The sequence below is a fragment of the Oncorhynchus clarkii genome, chromosome 19, assembly GCF_045791955.1.
Source record: "Oncorhynchus clarkii lewisi isolate Uvic-CL-2024 chromosome 19, UVic_Ocla_1.0, whole genome shotgun sequence".
Classification (NCBI taxonomy): domain Eukaryota; kingdom Metazoa; phylum Chordata; class Actinopteri; order Salmoniformes; family Salmonidae; genus Oncorhynchus; species Oncorhynchus clarkii.
The window spans coordinates 60,617,609-60,636,941 of NC_092165.1; the positions used below are offsets into that span (position 1 = coordinate 60,617,609).

The following is a 19,333-nucleotide window of genomic DNA, read 5'->3' on the forward strand; positions in this document are numbered from 1 at the left end:
AAGCAAGTCTTTCTTGGGATTAGGTATTAATGTAATCAGACCGTGAGTCAAACTGGGAGGGAGAGCATTATTTGCAATGCTTTCAGAAAAGACCTCTAACAGAAATTGAGAAAACGTTGTGTAAAACTAAGCAGGTATACCATCAGTCCCAGGAGACTTATTATTTTTAAGGTGTTCAATAGAATAAATGATGTGTTCAAATATAATAGGGTGATTAAACTGTTCCCCCTCAGCCTCCCCAATTGATTTCACATCCCCCAGAGAGTCAAAAAAAAGAAGATTTGAGGACACCTCACAATACTTAGAACTATAAATGACAATTCATACAGTAATAACTGGGAGCTTTTTAAATATGAGGTTGGAAAATATTTATGAAAATATGTGAGTAGAGTAGAGAGCTGAAGAAGAAAGTGTAATTACCACTCTAAAAAATAATACAATTCAACAATTAAATATGAATGGTCTCATCACAGAAGATCCCAAATTAATCTCTAATTTTATTTGTAATATCTACAGGAATTGTTTTATTCTTCTCTGTTACAGTTGCTTGCTTGCATCACTAGGTGGCAGTAGTCGCGCGTCATATATCAGAGTGACAGTCATTTCGTCTGGACAAAAACAATGCTTTCAATAGATTTTTTTTGATCGATTCAATGATGTTAGTTGTTGTTATTCTTGCAATCTAGTTAGCGTTTACAGTTGAACGCATGGGTGACAATAAAGTAAATTTCTCCTAGTTAGTAGCAGCAGCCCGTACTGTCAACAGGAGGAAATGACGTGTTAACGTCGAAAACGTGAGGTGACAATAAAGTATATTTCCCCTAGTTAGTAGCAGCTCGTACTGTCAACAGGAGGAAATGACGTGTTAACGTCGAAAACGTGAGGTTGGGACTTCCAGCCGAGATACGTTTTTTTTGTTGCCGTTGCTGAGTGAGCAGCCAGCAAAAAGTTTACACTTCTATAAATAATACTTGTATGTTTTTTTGTTTTGTTTTTTTGGGGGGATGAAAAGGAATTGAACATATGACTTTTCGTATGTCAAACGTATATGGAGTAATTGGTAAGTGGAGCAGACGTTGGATTAGCTAACGGCTAGTTAGCGCATGTTAGTTGCGGGGTAATGCTAAATAGATAGCTAGCCAGGCTGACTATTCTTGGTCATGGAGTGGAAGGCCGAAACACTTGTTAGTTTCTACATGGTAGTTAATTGCACTCGTCTGGTGTCCCATTTTCTGAATTAGTATATTTTATTAGAGAAGAAGGATGAAAACCAGAAGTTTAGCTAATGTTTTGGAAAAAACAGTTTAATAATATCGCTCCGGTAGCTATAGTAACCAGCTAATTTGATTAACTCTCTAACGTTACAGAGGGTTAAGCAATTTTGTTGAACTATAACGTTATATACATTCAATTATCAATCTCTATTTATCTGCTGACTTTTTTTCGTAAGCTAACGTTAGCCGTTTGGAAGTTAGTTACTGTTAGCTAGCTTGCTATCCTCTACCTAACCGGCTGGTCAGCAAATCAGTTGATTCTTGACGGTCTTTGTTGTGAAATTATATCTGTGGTTTGTAGCTTAAAGTTTCATTAATAACGTTAGTATGTACAGGATACACATAGTATAACTTACTATACAACGTCCAACGAAATGCTTACTTGCACGTACCTTCTCAACAATGCAACAACAAAAATAAATGACAAAACATAAGAATACGAACATAAAGTAAATCTCAAAGTATAATAAACATTATAGCATTAGTATAATAATGGAAGGCACAATTTATAGTCCAATTTTAACGTGTTTTTGGGAGGGGGGTGGGGAGGGGGTTGGTTGGAAAGTGTTTAAATTGTGCAGTATTTAGCAACACTGTGTGTGTGCAGTTCAAGGCACCAAGCTATTAGCTAGAGGTTTCCTCATTAACTTTTCTTCTCTGTCTCATTGGCAGGAAATGGACCAGAGGCCAGATTTGGAAGCAGCACTTCTGCAGCTTTAGAGAAGCAAGTTATCACAACTTGAAGTACTCCTCTCGAATGATAGTGACGTGTATTTGCACAAGCTAACTAGCTAGCTAAATGTAAAGTAGCTAGGTGTTGACAAGCTATCCAGCCAATTAGCTAGCTGCTATGGATATCTTTCCAAGACCTAGTGGAGAAATTCAAAGAAAAAACCCACAGCAGGATTTCGAGCTTATTCAACGAGTTGGGAGCGGCACATATGGAGATGTGTACAAGGTATTTTTTTTAAGCTACCATCAAACTGAATAAACAGTCTGTATTAGATTTGGGTGTTCTGAATTTAGATCTCTGTCTAACCAAAACAAGCACACACATCTGTTGGGAGGCACGAGATCCCTGTGCTTGAGTGCTTCTATCCCCTATCTAATTCCTATTGAAATCTGGCCAGAGCTACTGACATGAAGTTGTCAAGGTAGGATTACACTCCCCCAGGCCCGTAGTTCATTTCTCTTTCTCTCAATGTGTTAAAGCTTTTATATCCAAGATGTTAGTGAAGTTCTGCGATGGCGGTGTGTATGTTGTATAGCCTACTAGCACATTGATGCAAAGCACTGAACCTTTACTGTTGCCAGTTTGCCAGTAGTTACAGGGGCATTTTAGTTTTTGAATGGAAACTAAAGTGAATGCTCGTCTACATGGCATGTGAAGTATTTCGTTATCTGTTTTAAACTATGTCTTTGCAGCCTGACGTCAATAGGAAACATATACCTAGGTATGTTATCAAGCTCTTAGTTATCCGTTTTTCTTAATTCACTTTTGCCTGTTTTGACGGGACCTGTCTTGTGGAGTTTTATAGAGGATTTATTTAGAGTGGTGAGTCACCTACCACAAAGGCTTTCATTTACCTTTTCATTTACTCCTAATGAGTTTAGCATCTGCCCCCCCCCCCCCCCACCATGTTATCGCTCTGGTGTTTTGGGTTCCAAATACAGTAGCTGAAGGACACGGCAGTCTACCCCAGGGATCTTCAACTAGATTCACCCGCTGGCTGTTTCTTTTTCTTCTTCGTTTTTTTTCTGGAGCGGATAGTTGGAGGGTGAGTTGGGGCGGAACGTAATTACAAATCATTTGTAGACTGGCAAATTGACCGCAAGAAGCCACAAACAGATATGTTTGACTAAAACAGTCATTTCAAACCTTGCTTACATTTGTACTATTGCGTGGGAATACATGAACAGATTTCTTAAATTTAAAAAATCACTTGGAGCTGATTTCCTGTTTTTTTTGTTGTCTTTTATGTGCAACAAGGAAAATTCCACACGTGATGTAGCAACGACATTGAATAGAAGTTTTTACGTCTAACCTATTTTTATATCCGATAGTAGCTACACCGTTGGATTGAACCAATATCTTTACTCTGAAGGTGGGGGCGGCAGGGTAGCTTAGTGGTTAGAGCATTGGACTAGTAACCGGAAGGTTGCAAGTTCAAACCCCCGAGCTGACAAGGTACAATTCTGTCGTTCTGCCCCTGAACAGGCAGTTAACCCACTGTTCCTAGGCTGTCATTGAAAATAAGAATTTGTTCTTAACTGACTTGCCTAGTTAAATAAAGGTAAAATTGAAAAAAAAGGTATTTCGTATGTTTCGATGACGTTGTCAGAACATTGCTTAGCAGTTCCACATACTTGGATGTACAGTCGGAAACCAGAATCATTCTATGGTAGCGATGATATACACAGTACACTGCTTTAAAACTGGGAAGAAGGATTCATTTGGGCAACCCAATGCCTTTCTGATGTTATTCGCTGCCAGAAAAACATGAACTTTGTCAGGTCATTTATCATAGTAACCCTGTGTTGTATTTGGTTTCCCCAGTATGGACCACCAGACTTATTTATTGTAGGATGCATCTGTAACCCATGGTTATTTCCCAAATGGCACCATATTCCCTATATGGTGCACTATTTCTGACCAGAGCACTATGGGCCCTGGTAAAGTAGTGCACTATATAGGGAATAGGGTGTTATTTCCCAAATGGCACCCTATTCCCTATATAGTGCACTATTTCTGACCAGAGCACTATGGGCCCTGGTAAAGTAGTGCACTATTTAGGGAATAGGGTGCCATTTGGGAAATAACCCATGTAATAAAGCATTGTACTGCAACCCCCCCCCCCCCCCCTCAGTTATTGTTTTTTGGAGCATGTGGCTATAGTAGAAGTTAGATGGATTGGTAGTGAAAGATAGGTGCGATCCAGCGCCAGTTTCTCATTTTCCTGGCAAAGCTATGAGGAGAGAGTATTAACAAAGGGACAATTTATTGGATCGAAATTTGAGCCTTCCAATCGAGACATTTTCCTGTCTGTTCCCAAGTTCAAAATCACAAGTGTGCAGACAGCATTTCAAACTTTTTTATTTTTCTTATTTTTTTCTTTTTTTTAAGTGTTCTTGTTTACCTCTTTGTAATGGATGACTTGGCTACCAATTTGCTCCCGTGTGTGATAGTTGAAGCAGCCAGTCTGTCAAGCCCTCGCCTCACTAAGTAATCTGTGGAAGGCTAGTCCCACCCCAGACACAGAGCCCCCACAGCCGAGGCAGTCCACTGGCGGAATGCAGTGCCTGGTATTTTCCCCCGAGCCGTGAACACGTACGCCAAGTTCCAAATGGCACCCTATTCCCCATTTTTTTTAGTGCACTATTTCTGACCAGGACACTTAGGGCTAAATAGGGGAATAGGGTACCATTTGACATGCGGTCCGGGACTACGGCAGGCAGAGTGAAAGGCGATCAGGTCCTTGTCTAAACATGTGCCCAAGAATGGGAGTGTTTTTTGCCGTACTGTCAGCGGGAAATACTTCAAATTTGAAAAGTCCTTCCCATAAACAATGACTTTGGTCTGCTGTAGGGCACTGATTTTTTTTTTGTTAACCTTTATTTAACTAGGCATGTCAGTTAAGAACAAATTCTTATTTTCAATGACAGCCTAGGAACAGTGGGTTAACTGCCTTGTTCAGGGGCAGAACGACAGATTTTGTACCTTGTCAACTCGGGGGTTTGAACTTTGCAACCTTCCGCTTACTAGTCCAACGCTCTAACCGCTAGAGCCGCCCCATGTGACAGAGATATTTGTCAAATTGAGAGGACCAGGAAGTAAACCCATGAGGGTTGAGTTTGATTGGTTGTTTTGTTACTTGGCTCTTCTCTCTTTTCATGAGTGTGTTTCATCCAGGGATGGACATTTTAAGCTAGCCCGAAGCTAGTACTTATCAGACCAGGCTCGTAGAAAATGTTTCCAACTAGCCTGCCAAAAAGTACAATTGGGTCTTTTTAAGATATCTCATAGCACAGGTTTTTATAACTGATCTAGATAACATTGTGGTCTACTAGCCAGGCTTGACAGTGCCCAAAATCCTTCAATTCTATCCCTGGACTTTCAGCTATCTCTGTCTGTTTATTGTCCCAAGTCCATAAATATGGGGGGGGGGGGGGGGGGTTAGTACTGAAGATTAAACTGACAATATTTTGCTTATTCAGATTTTATCCTGGGCTGATTTTGTTGTAATATGCAAACTTAAATTTGAGAAATGTCACACCGGTTTGAAGAGGAAGGTAGTTCCTGGACCACTTGGAGCGATGAATCCTCCCTTTGTGGAAATTCAATGAAAGTAGACTGAGCATCTCTATCAGAGTGCAATACCAGAGAGGGAGACGTGTGCGTGGTGGGGGGGGGGGGGCTTGGCCATGTGTGGCGGTGGTGGGACTTGGCTGTGTGTGGGTGGTGGGACTTGGCTGTGGGTGGGGGGGGGGGGGGTGGTGGGACTTGGCTGTGTGTGTGGGGGTGGCGGGACTTGGCTGTGTGTGTGGGGGGGTGGCGGGACTTGGGGGTGGTGGGACTTGGCTGTGTGGCTGTGGGGGTGGCGGGACTTGGCTGTGGGGGTGGCGGGACTTGGCTGTGTGTGTGTGTGTGGGGGGTGGCGGGACTTGGCTGTGTGTGGGGGTGGCGGGACTTGGCTGTGTGTGTGTGGGGGTGGCGGGACTTGGGTGGTGGGACTTGGCTGTGTGTGTGTGTGGGGGTGGCGGGACTTGGGTGGTGGGACTTGGCTGTGTGGGGGTGGTGGGACTTGGCTGTGTGGGGGTGGTGGGACTTGGCTAAGACAAAGGAGAGGCGAAGGAGAGGCGAAGGTCGAGAGCCGTGCGTCTTCCGAAACACAACCCAACCAAGCCGCACTGCTTCTTGACACACCGCCATCTTAACCCGGAAGCCAGCCGCACCAATGTGTCGGAGGAAACGCCGTGCACCTGGCGACCTGGTCAGCGTGCACTGCGCCCGGCCCGCCACAGGAGTCGCTAGTGCGCGATGAGACAAGGACATCCTTGCCGGCCAAACCCTCCCCTAAAGCGGACGACGCTGGGACACTTGTGCGTCGACCCATTGGTCTCCCGGCCACGGCCTGCTGCGAAAGAGCTTGGACTCGAACCCAGAATGTCTAGTGGCACAGCTAGTACTGCGATGCAGTGCCTTAGACCACTGCGCCACTCGGAAGGCATGAAACCTTATTTACATAAGTATTCAGACCCTTTATGAGACTCAACTGAGCTCCGGTGCATCCTGTTTCCATTTATCATCCTTGAGATGTTTCTACAACATGTTTGGAGTCCACCTGTGGTAAATTCAATTGATTGGACATGATTTGGAAAGGCACACACCTGTCTATATAAGGTCCCCCAGTTGATAGTGCATGTCAGAGTAAAAACTAAGCCGTGAGGTTGAAGGAATTGTCCGTAGAGCTCTTGGACAGGATTGTGTCAAGGCACAAGGGTACCAAAACATTTCTGTGCCATTTGAAGGTCCCCAAGAAAAGTGGCCTTCATCGTTAAATGGAAGAAGTTTGAAACCACCAAGACTCTTCCTAGAGCTGGCCGCCCAGCCAAACCGAGCAATTGGGGGAGAAGGGCCTTGGTCAGGGACGTGACCAAGAACCCAATGGTCACTCTGTCAGTGTTCCTTTGTGGAGATGTTTGTCCTTCTGGAAGGTTCTCCCATCTCTGCAGCACTCCACCAATCAGGCCTTTATGGTAGAGTAGCCAGACGGAAGCCACTTCTTTGTAAAAGGCACATGACAGCCCGCTTGGAGTTTGCCAGAAGGCATCTCAAGACTCTCAAACCATGAGAAACAAGATTCTCTGGTCTGATGAAACCAAGATTGAACTCTTTGACTTGAATGCAAGCGTCACATCTAGAGGAGACCTGGCACCATCCCTATGGTGAATCTTGGTGGCAGCATCATGCTGTGGGGATGTTTTTCAGCAGCAGGGACTGAGAGACTAGTCAGGATCGAGGGAAAGAGGTACAGAGATCCTTGATGAAAAGCTTCTCCAGAGCACTCAGGACCTCCGACTGGGCAGAAGGTTCACCTTCCAACAGGGCAACGGCTCTAAGCACACAGCCAAGACAACGCAGGAGTGGCTTCGGGACAAGTCGGAATGTCCTTGAGTGACCCAGCCAGAGCCCGGACTTGAACCCGATCAAACATCTCTAGAGAGGCCTGAAAATAGCTTTGCAGCGACGCTCCCCATCCAACCCGACAGAGCTTGAGAATCTGCAGAGAAGAACGTGGAGACACTCCCCAAATCCAGGTGTGACAAGCTTGTAGCGGCATACCCAAGAAGATTTGAGGCTAATCGCTGCCAAAGGTGCTTCAACAAAGTACTGAGTAAATGGGCTGAATATTTGTGTAAATGTGATAGTTTGTATAAAAAAAAAATGTTTATCTAAAAACCTGTTTTTGCTTCAGCATTATGAGGTATTGTGTGGATTGATGAAAAATACGATTTAATCCATTTTGGAATAAGGCTGTAACGTAACAAAATGTGGGAAAGTCAAAGGCTCTGAATGCTTTCCCGAATGCTCTGTACGAGGACGCCTTTAGGAGACAGCCTAGCCTAGCGTCTTGAGCTGGATTTGAGGTTGATGGCGACCTACTTCCTCCAGATGGAAACACTGAATCATGACCTAATGCTGGACTGTCTGGTGATGTCTCTCTGGTTTGGTCAGTACCGGTATGAAAAACCGCAGCCCCATTGAATGCTCTGTACGAGGATGCCTTTAGGAGACATATCCTAGCCTAGCGTCTTGAGCTGGATTTGAGGTTGATGGCGACCAACTTCCTCCGGCCCAGATGGAAACACTGAATCATGACCTAATGCTGGACTGTCTGGTGATGTCTCTCTCACACTCTCTTCTCTCTCTCTTTCAGGCTCGAAACATCCAAACGGGAGAGCTTGCTGCTGTCAAGATTATTAAACTGGAGCCAGGTGAGTTGGATATAACTACAATTCCTCTCTACTTACGAATATGCATGAAAATGACCCTTTTGAATTAACTCTGAAGGATTTAAAGAAACTCAAAATATTAAACATTATTTTAAGAACATTTATTTGTGGTTTACAGGATATTTTCTTTAAATTTAGCCTTTATTTAACTAGGCAAGTCAGTTAAGAACAAATTCTTCATTACAATGATGGCCTACCCCAGCCAAACCGGGATGATGCTGGGGCAACTGTGCGCCGCCCTATGTGACTCCCAATCACGGCCGGTTGTGATACAGCCTGGAATCGAACCAGGCTCTGTAGTGAAGCCTCGAGCACTGACATGCAGTGCCTTAGACCTCTGCGCCACTCGGGAGCCCAATATCCACCAAAAAAAACAACTATGTCCTGTATAAATATGACAGTGAATAGTTTAGTTTACCTTCTTAGGTACAACTTACCTGACTTGCCTCGTTAAATGAAGGTTAAATAAAAATGCATTAAGAAGGAAAGAAATACCACAAATTAACATTTTAAGGAGGCACACTTGATAATTGAAATACATTCCCGGTACCTTTTATAAAGCTGGTTGAGAGAATGCCAAGAGTGTGCAAAGCTGTCATCAAGGCAAAGGGGTGGCTATTTCAAGAATCTGAAATATAAAAATATATTTGTATATGTTTAACACTTGTTAGGTTACTACATGATTCCATATGTGTTATTTCATAGTTTTGATGTCTTCACTATTATTCTACAATGTAGAAAATAGTACAAATAAATATCATTGAATGAGTAGGTGTTGTAAAATGTTTGACCGTGTGTGTGTGTGTGTACTTACATTCATTCATGCATACATACATACATACATACATACAGTGGGGCAAAAAAGTATTTAGTCAGCCACCAATTGTGCAAGTTCTCCCACTTAAAAAGATGGGAGGGGCCTGTAATTTTCATCATAGGTACACCTCAACTATGACAGACAAAACGAGAGAGAAAAAATCCAGAAAATCACATTGTAGGATTTTGAATGAATTTATTTGCAAATTATGGTGGAAAATAAGTGTTTGGTCAATAACAAAAGTTTATCTCAATACTTTGTTATATACCCTATGTTGGCAATGACAGAGGTGAAACGTTTTCTATAAGCCTTTACAAGGTTTTCACACACTGTTGCTGGTATTTTGGCCCATTCCTCCATGCAGATCTCCTCTAGAGCAGTGATGTTTTGGGGCTGTTGCTGGGCAACACAGACTTTCAACTCCCTCCAAAGATTATCTATGGGGTTGAGATCTGGAGACTGGTTAGGCCCCTCCAGGACCTTGAAATGCTTCTTACGAAGCCACTCCTTCGTTGCCCGGGCGGTGTGTTTGGGATCATTGTCATGCTGAAAGACCCAGCCACGTTTCATCTTCAATGCCCTTGCTGATGGTAGGCTTTGTTACTTTGGTCCCAGCTCTCTGCAGGTCATTCACTGGGTCCCCCCGTATGGTTCTGGGATTTTTGCTCACTGTTCTTGTGATCATTTTGACCCCACGGGGTGAGATCTTGCGTGGATTCCCAGATCGAGAGAGATTATCAGTGGTCTTGTATGTCTTCCATTTCATAATAATTGTTCCCATAGTTGATTTCTTCAAACCAAGCTGCTTACCTATTGCAGATTCAGTCTTCCCAGCCTGGTGCAGGTCTACAATTTTGTTTCTGGTGTCCTTTGACAGCTCTTTGGTCTTGGCCATAGTGGAGTTTGGAGTGTGACTGTTTGAGGTTGTGGACAGGTGTCTTTTATACTGATAACAAGTTCAAACCGGTGCCCATACATACATACATACATACATACATACAGTTGAAGTTTGAAGTTTACATACACCTTAGCCAAATACATTTAAACTCAGTTTTACACAATTCCTGACATTTAATCCTAGTAAAGATTCCCTGTTTTAGGTCAGTTAGGATCACCACTTTATTTTAAGAATGTGAAATGTCAGAATAATAGTAGAATGATTTATTTCAGCTTTTATTTCATTAATCACATTCCCAGTGGGTCAGAAGTTTACATACACTCAATTAGTATTTGGTAACATTGCCTTTAAATTGTTTAACTTGGGTCAAATGTTTCTGGTAGCCTTCCACAAGCTTCCCACAATAAGTTGGGTGAATTTTGGCCCATTCCTCCTAACAGAGCTGGTGTTACTGAGTTAGGTTAGTAGGCCACGCTTTTTCAGTTCTGCCCACATTTTCTATAGGATTGAGGTCAGGGCTTTGTGATGGCCACTCCAATACCTTGACTTTGTTGTCCTTAAGCCATTTTGCTACAACTTTGGAAGTATGCTTGGGGTCATTGTCCATTTGCAAGACCCATTTGCGACCAAGCTTTAACTTCCTGACTGATGTCTAAACTGTTACATTGATGCTGTTAACCCGGATCACTGGTTGCTGCGGAAAAGGAGGAGGTCAAAAGGGGGGTGAGTGTAACTGATGTGAAATGGCTAGCTAGTTAGCGGTGGTGCGCGCTAATAGCGTTTAAATCGTGTGACGTCACTCGCTCTAAAACCTGAAGTAGTGGTTCCCCTTGCTGTGCGAGGGCCGCGGCTTTTGTGGAGCGATGGGTAACGATGCTTCGTGGGTGACTGTTGTTGATGTGTGCAGAGGGTCCCTGGTTCGAGCCCAGGTAGGGGCGAGGGGACAGATGAAAGTTATACTGTTACATTGGTGTACATCGATAGGGCTGAGTTCAAAAACTACAAACCTCATATTTCCCACTTCCTATTTGGATTTTTTCTCAGGTTTTTGCCTGCCATATGAGTAGCATCTGGGACTGAGGAGGAGGCAGTTTACTCTGGGCATGCTTTTCATCCAAAAGTGAAAATGCTGCCCCCTATCCCAAATAAGTTAACTTCCTGACTGATGTCTTGAGATGTTGCTCCAATATATCCACATACTTTCCCTTCCTCATGATGCCGTCTATTTTGTGAAGTGCACCAGTCCCTCCTGCAGCAAAGCACCCCTACAACATGATGATGCCATCATGGGATGGTATTCTTCGGCTTGCAAGCCTCCCCCTTTTTCCTCCAAACATGACAATGGTCACTATGGCCAAACATTACTATTTTTGTTTCATCAGACCAGAGGACATTTCTCCAAAAAGTACGGTCTTTGTCCCCATGTGCAGTTGCAAATTGTAGTCTAGCTTTTTTATGGCGGTTTTGGAGCAGTGGCTTCTTCCTTGCTGAGCGGCCTTTCAAGTTACATCGATATAGGACTCGTTTTACTGTGGATGTATATACTTTTGTACATGTTTCCTCCAGCATCTTCACAAGGTCCTTTGCTGTTGTTCTGGGATTGATTTTCACTTTTCGCACCAAAGTAAGTTAATCTGTAGGAGACAGAATGCGTCTCCTTCCTGAGCGGTATGATTGCTGCGTGGTCTCTTGTGTTTATACTTGCGTACTATTGTTTGTGCAGATGAACGTGGTACCTTCAGGCATTTGGAAATTGCTCCCAAGGATGAACCAGACTTGTGGAGGTCTACAATCTTTTTCTCTGTCTTGGCTGATTTCTTTTGATTTTCCCATGATGTCAAGCAAAGAGACACTGAGTTTAAAGGTAGGCCTTGAAATACATCCACAGGTACACCTCCAATTGACTCAAATGATGTCAATTAGCCTATCAGAAGCTTCCAAAGCCATGACATTTTTCTGGAATTTTCCAAGCTGTTTAAAGGCACAGTCAACTTAGTGTATGTAAGCTTCTGACCCACTGGAATTGTGATACACTGAATTATAAGTGAAATAATCTGTCTGTAAACTATTGTTTTAAAAATGACTTGTGTTATGCACAAAGTAGATGTCCTAACCAACTTGCCAAAACTATAGTTTGTTAACAGGAAATTTGTGGAGTGGTTGAAAAACGAGACTTCATGACTCCGACCTAAGTGTATGTGAACTTCTGACTTCAACTGTACATACACATATAAATAGTCACATCTTAAAAAAATATATGTTTTTCTTAATTACCCTCCCCCAATTGGAGTAAACTAGTGAACATCAGCGCTGAGGCCTGTATTTTCAGCTCATACATACTTTATACATATCATGGACACTCTATTTTACAATAGTTCTATTTTGTTCATTTTTTCTCCTGTCCTTCCTCTACCTCCAACCTCTCCCATCTTTTTCTGATGTCCATCCGGTTTGATTTCTATTTGCCATATCTTTCAAACTGCTCTTAAATTTTTAAAATAATAATTAAAAAGTTTTTAACCTGTATACAAAACTTTACCGATATACTGTTTTACAGTGGGGAAATTAGTGCCATTTCTCAAATTGCCATCCAAAAGCACAATTGTCCAAGAAATAATGTTTCAAGTGTTTTCTTACATTATGACCATAATGACACATCATGAGATTGTCAGTAACCAAGGGAATCGTATGCTTCTGTTCAGATAAGGAGATCTTTTCTTTCATTTTTTTAAATGATTGAATATCGCTTATCGGCGAAACTTCCTCTGAAGCCGCCCTAGTAGGCTTTCAATCTCCAGCATTTCAATGTTTTTATTTTATTTTATTGTAATGCCATTTTGAAATTGAATTTGAAAAGTGCTATAAAAGTTTAAAATAAATAATATATCGTTTGTGTTCCTCCAATTTCACCGCTTCTGCTACGCTGACTAGAGGTGTGAGAAAAACAACATGTCTCTTAAAAAGTTGTGTGGTTGTTGCGTAGGGCTGGTGCCTACGTCCAAAGACTGCACCCTATTCCCTATATAGTACACTACATTTGACCAGAGCCCCCATAGGTACTAGGGTGCCGTTTAAGACTCACAACTGGTTTCTTAATCTCTTAGGGAAGTGCTCATTCTGACAGGAAGTGACCTGTCTTTGAGGCTTCCAGCAACATGAGAACATTGGGTTGTTTTACTTGTTGGTCGCTCTCTCTCTGCTATTCCCTCTAGATGTGGTACTGTTTAAAAAAATATATATATATATTGTTACCTATGGGTATGTTGTCCCTATATTAGAGAGTAGGGTGCCATGTGGGAGGAAGACCTTGTTGTGCTCTTCGGCGTCTCCAATAACTCACTGAAATGGGCCTCTTGCTCAAATGTTTATGTTTCCCTGACTACTTATTTGCTCTAAATCTGTAATGGCAGGGTCAACAGGTGATCTCTGCCCTGTTAAAACAAGACATTTACAGTTCTGGGCAATAAGAACGGCCGTTGTATTGACATTGGGCTCTTACCTCTATTTGTAGGCCTATGGACTCACCTCCTATAAATGTAAGCCATCTCAGAAGTGCTTTATATGAATGGTAACTACTACATTCGCCTATTTCTAGCAGTTGTTATGTATGTATGTTACTGGTTTCTGTAGAATTCCTCAGTTTCTGCCAGTAAAAACACTGAACTGTGAAGCCCCTCTTGTCTTGAGGATGGAGTAGTGTAGTACAGATTTAGTGTATGTGTCTGTCTAGTGTCAGTAGAGACGAGAGCGTTACAGTACTGCTAAGAGGATTTAAAGCTTAGCGTTAAATTGAGCTTCGCCGGGTGATTCTCAGTAATGAGAGCTATTCATAAAGCTTGTTTGTTTCTCTAGCTCGCTAACGCTGATGGGCCATTCACACCACACACACACCGTGCACCTGGCAACCTTGGTTACTGCGCCCGGCCCGCCACACGCAGCTTTACCTTGCTCTCACAGCTCTGAGAAAAGTTACTTACGTTTAAAAAAAAAAAGAAACAAGGGTGCCATTTTTGTGGTAGCCCGTTGCAACAGACATCCGGTTGTCTGTGTTTCTGCCACAGAGCCCACAGGAGGACGTCTTCACTTCAGTAGACAGGGCTGCTAATTTGTGAATATGTACCCCTTTTTCTCCCCAATTTCGTGGTCTCCAATTGTTTTTAGTAGCTACCATCTTGTCTCATCGCTTACAACTCCCGTACGGGCTCGGGAGAGACGAAGGTTGAAAGTCATGCGTCCTCCCATACACAACCCAACCACTGCTTCTTAACACAGCGCGCATCCAACCCAGGAAGCCAGCCGCACCAATGTGTTGGAGGAAACACTGTGCACCTGGCAACCTTGGTTAGCGCGCACTGCGCCCGGCCCGCCACAGGATTCGCTGGTTCCCTACCGGCCTAACCCGGACGACGTGCGCCAATTGTGCGTCGCCCCACAGACCTCCCGGTCGCGGCCGGTTACGACAGAGCCTGGGCGCGAACCCAGAGTCTCTGGTGGCACAGCTGGCGCTGCAGTACAGCGCCCTTAACCACTGCGCCACCCGGGAGGCCCCTGACTCTTTTTTTTAAGTCACACTAGCCGTCTTCTATTCAAAATGTTCCCCACTGGAACGTCAGGGCTGTATCCATAAAAGCATAGGACGGGTTATGAATACGATTAAATCAGCACTTCTTCTTCTGAGACACTTTAATACTGGCCCAGCTCTTCATCTTCCCCATTTATCAAACCCGCCCTGTCTGTGAACCGGTCCTCTTTATCTCCTTAGTGCCAGCCTTAGTGTTTGTGCTATCACACCAACTCCCTTGTCACTTGCTTGACAATGAGCAGCAAACAGATCTGGGACCAGGCTATAGAAGGAGACAACAGATCTGGGACCAGGCTATAGGAGGAGACAACAGATCTGGGACCAGGCTATAGAAGGAGACAACAGATCTGGGACCAGGCTATAGAAGGAGACAACAGATCTGGGACCAGGCTATAGAAGGAGACAACAGATCTGGGACCAGGCTATAGGAGGAGACAACAGATCTGGGACCAGGCTATAGAAGGAGACAACAGATCTGGGACCAGGCTATAGAAGGAGACAACAGATCTGGGACCAGGCTATAGAAGGAGACAACAGATCTGGGACCAGGCTATAGAAGGAGACAACAGATCTGGGACCAGGCTATAGAAGGAGACATCAGATCTGGGACCAGGCTATAGAGGAGACCAACCAGGGCATGGGTTGGAGACCAACCAGGGCGCTAGGAGGAGACAACAGATCTGGGACCAGGCTAGACCTGTCCCTCTCTCCCCTGACCGAATTGAAAAAATGAAGGCAAAGTATCACTTCTGCAGCAGTAAATGGTGATTGTCTGTCACGGTAGAGTGACACTGTGTACAAGCCTGATCAATTCTATGCAAAGGAGATGTCAGACTGACTGGTTTTCTGATCCACGCCCCTACTTTTTTTTTTTTTTAAGCACCTGTAACCAAAAGATTTGTATCTGTATTCCCAGTCATGTGAAGTCTATAGATAATTTTGGTGGTAAATATTATTTTATTAGGAAATTATTTTAGCAGTTTATTATTTTTTTTCTCCCCTTTTCCTCCCCAACTTTGTGATATCCAATCTTGTCTCATCACTGCAACTCTACATCGGGCTCGGGAGAGGCGACGGTCGAGTCACGCATCCCCTTAAAACAGGACCCGCCAAACCGCGCTTCTTTAACACCCGCCCGCTTAACCAGGAAGCCAGCACCAATGTGTCGGAGGAACCACTGTTCAACTGATGACCATTGTCAGCCTGCAGTCGCCCGGCCCCACCACAAGGAGTCACTAGAGCGCGATAAGAACCCCGTAAATCCCCTTAAGGCCAAACCCTCCCCTAACCTGAACGATGCTGGGCCAATTGTGCGCCGCCCAGTGGGACTCCCGGTCACGGCAGTTTGTGACACAGCCTAGGATCGAACCCGGGTCTGTAGTGACACCTCAAGCAGTGCCTTAGACCGCTGCGCCTCTCCGTGGCCCTAATTTATTTATTTCAACTGACAGATTTCCTTATGAACTGTAACTCAGTCAAATGTTTTTAAATTGTCGCATGTTGCCTTTTTTTATATTTTTTTGTTCAGTGTATTCATCAGCCCGTGTAATACTGTCTGTCTTGACTGGAGGAGCCTAGAGAACCTAGACAGCTATAGCTAGCTAGGCTAATTGAGGTCTCATGTTCTTTTTTTTCCTTCCCAACCCCTTTCAGATAAAGCAGCCTACCTGTTGTTTGCCCCTTGCTGAAGCCTGCTCCTTCTCATTTCACTAACTTATAAATCCTGTCATTTTATTCCATCTTATATTGTATTAGTGAACTCGCACTCCACTTGCTACACGTTACACCTCTTTGCTGCTTTGATTGGCCAAGATAAACAACAAGCTACACACGTGAAGGCTACCCGATCTTTTCATTTATTTTTCTCGGGCGCACATAACTACATTTGACAAGTTTTGTTTTATTCAATTAATAATTTAAAATGTCACGGTACAGTATATCCATTGTAATGTAACAATGTCACATGGATATTTTTTTTACATTTAATTTAGAATAAGCCTTTTCAGTGTTTTTAAAATAGGCCTATCATTTTTCACACCAGTATTCGAACACCGACATCTGTTTGAATATTCAAATAACCGTGCACATCCCCCCCTGTGCACATCCCCCTAGTCCGTGCACATCCCCCTAGTCCGTGCACATCCCCCTAGTCCGTGCACATCCCCCCTAGTCCGTGCACATCCCCCTAGTCCAAAGGCAGCAAACCTTTTACTTGAGTCTGCTGCAGCTTGTAGCTATGCTGCTCTTTTTACTGAGCTTTTTACACACAACACACACACCACACACAGACACACACTTCACACACACAACACACCACACACACACAACACACACACACACACACACACAACGATCTTAATAACTATATATGACGGGGTTCTCTCCAACGAATATAGAGATGTTTCGCCACCCTTTTTAAAAATAATATGTGTAAATATTGTAGCTCCTAGATGTAACGCCTTACTCAGCAGTACCACCACGTTAAAAACAATCCTGGTACATGATGATGTGTCCGCAGCTCTCTAGTCTACAAACCACAGCTGATGGTCGTCTCCTAGCAGAGTGAGGAAGCAACTAGCGTCGTGGTTGGTCTCCAACTAGCGTCGTGGTTGGTCTCCAATTAGCGTCGTGGTTGGTCTCCAACTAGCGTCGTGGTTGGTCTCCAACTAGCGTCGTGGTTGGTCTCCAACTAGCGCCGTGGTTGATCTCCAACTAGCTCCCTGGTTTGTCTCCAACTAGCACCGTGGTTGATATCCAACTAGCGCCTTGGTTGGTATCCAACTAGCGCCTTGGTTGGTATCCAACTAGCGCCTTGGTTGGTCTCCAACTAGCGCCATGGTTGGTCTCCAACTAGCGCCTTGGTTGGTCTCAAACTAGCGCCTTGGTTGGTCTCCAACTAGCGCCTTGGTTGGTCTCCAACTAGCGCCTTGGTTGGTCTCCAACTAGCGCCTTGGTTGGTCTCCAACTAGCGCCTTGGTTGGTCTCCAACTAGCGCCTTGGTTGGTCTCCAACTAGCGCCTTGGTTGGTCTCCAACTAGCGCCGTGGTTGGTCTCCAACTAGCGCCGTGGTTGGTCTCCAACTAGCGCCGTGGTTGGTCTCCAACTAGCGCCGTGGTTGGTCTCCAACTAGCGCCGTGGTTGGTCTCCAACTAGCGCCGTGGTTGGTCTCCAACTAGCGCCGTGGTTGGTCTCCAACTAGCGCCCTGGTTGGTCTCCAACTAGCGCCCTGGTTGGTCTCCAACTAGCGCCCTGGTTGGTCTCCAACTAGCGCCAACTAGCGCCCTGGTTGGTATGTTCCAGGGCCCGGTCTCTTAGCCAGAGACAGACCCAAGAAGGAGACTGTCAAATGCCACCCTATTCCCTGTATAGTGCACTACTTTTGGCCAGAGCCCATAGGGAATAAGGTGCCAGTTGAGATGCCAAACCTCTGTCTCACACGCCATCTCACTGTTGCTGAATTGAGAGCAGATGGTGTCGCTGCAGTGCGTAGTTTTAGACTCTTACTTCCTGTTACCGAAAGGGGTGACAAAAATAATATAGAATTATATATTATAGTAAATAAAGGGATGCATTAAGTCCACACAACTAAACCGATACCCAGTCTAGATGTTAGTGGTAGTAGTGGTACTTTATTCTTTACAGCAGCTAGAAGCTAGCTAAACACTCAAGTGTGTATTTCTAGGAATTCAAGCGAGTCACAGACTGTCTGCACTAGATATTACGTGAACACTGTACATGATAGTATATAGGACATGGTTTTTTAGTTTAAATGCTGCGTGCTGTGCTATGATAAACCTGTACAAGTAGTCATTCGTCCAGTCGTTATTGAAACGGAGGAGTAAAATGGTCTGTGGTTTGGAGCTTGGCAAGGCAAGGGGAAAGATTTAGTGATCTGTCAAATATTGTGGGTGTCCAGTTCAACGTGTTTTTAACTTTTCCTCCACTGAGTATGAAGTCTAGAAGGATAACATTTATGGTCTGATAGTCACTGTTTCAATATGACGTCTAGAATGATAACATTATGGTCTGATAGTCACTGTTTCAATATGAAGTCTAGAATGATAACATTATGGTCTGATAGTCACTGTTTCAATATGACGTCTAGAAGGATAACATGGTCTGATAGTCACTGTTTCAGTATGACGTCTAGAAGGATAACATTTATGGTCTGATAGTCACTGTTGCAATATGACGTCTAGAAGGATAACATTTATGGTCTGATAGTCACTGTTGCAATATGAAGTCTAGAATGATAACATTATGGTCTGATGGTCACTGTTGCAATATGAAGTCTAGAATGATAACATTATGGTCTGATAGTCACTGTTGCAATATGAAGTCTAGAAGGATAACATTATGGTCTGATGGTCACTGTTGCAATATGAAGTCTAGAATGATAACATTATGGTCTGATGGTCACTGTTGCAATATGAAGTCTAGAAGGATAACATTTATGGTCTGATAGTCACTGTTGCAATATGAAGTCTAGAAGGATAACATGGTCTGATAGTCACTGTTGCAATATGAAGTCTTGAAGGATAACATGGTCTGATGGTCACTGTTGCAATATGAAGTCTAGAAGGATAACATTTATGGTCTGATAGTCACTGTTGCAATATGAAGTCTAGAAGGATAACATTTATGGTCTGATAGTCACTGTTGCAATATGACGTCTAGAAGGATAACATTTATGGTCTGATAGTCACTGTTGCAATATGACGTCTAGAAGGATAACATTTATGGTCTGA

General features: G+C 43.7%; 1 protein-coding gene across 5 annotated transcripts in view; it reads left to right on the forward strand.

Moving 5' to 3' along the window:
• Positions 1-960: 960 nt before the first annotated feature.
• The window catches only part of LOC139375446 (mitogen-activated protein kinase kinase kinase kinase 5), a 98,141-nt gene continuing 79,768 nt past the window's right edge, over positions 961-19,333 (forward strand). For 4 of the 5 annotated variants that reach the window (XM_071117236.1, XM_071117238.1, XM_071117237.1 and 1 more), the window contains exons 1-3: positions 961-1,060; positions 1,947-2,232; positions 8,213-8,270. In XM_071117236.1, coding sequence (XP_070973337.1) covers positions 2,125-2,232; positions 8,213-8,270 — 166 coding nt within the window. In that variant the 5' untranslated portion in view covers positions 961-1,060; positions 1,947-2,124. Of the gene's footprint in view, positions 1,061-1,946; positions 2,233-8,212; positions 8,271-19,333 lie in introns of those variants that run through there. The other variant, XM_071117240.1, reaches the window with a different exon arrangement.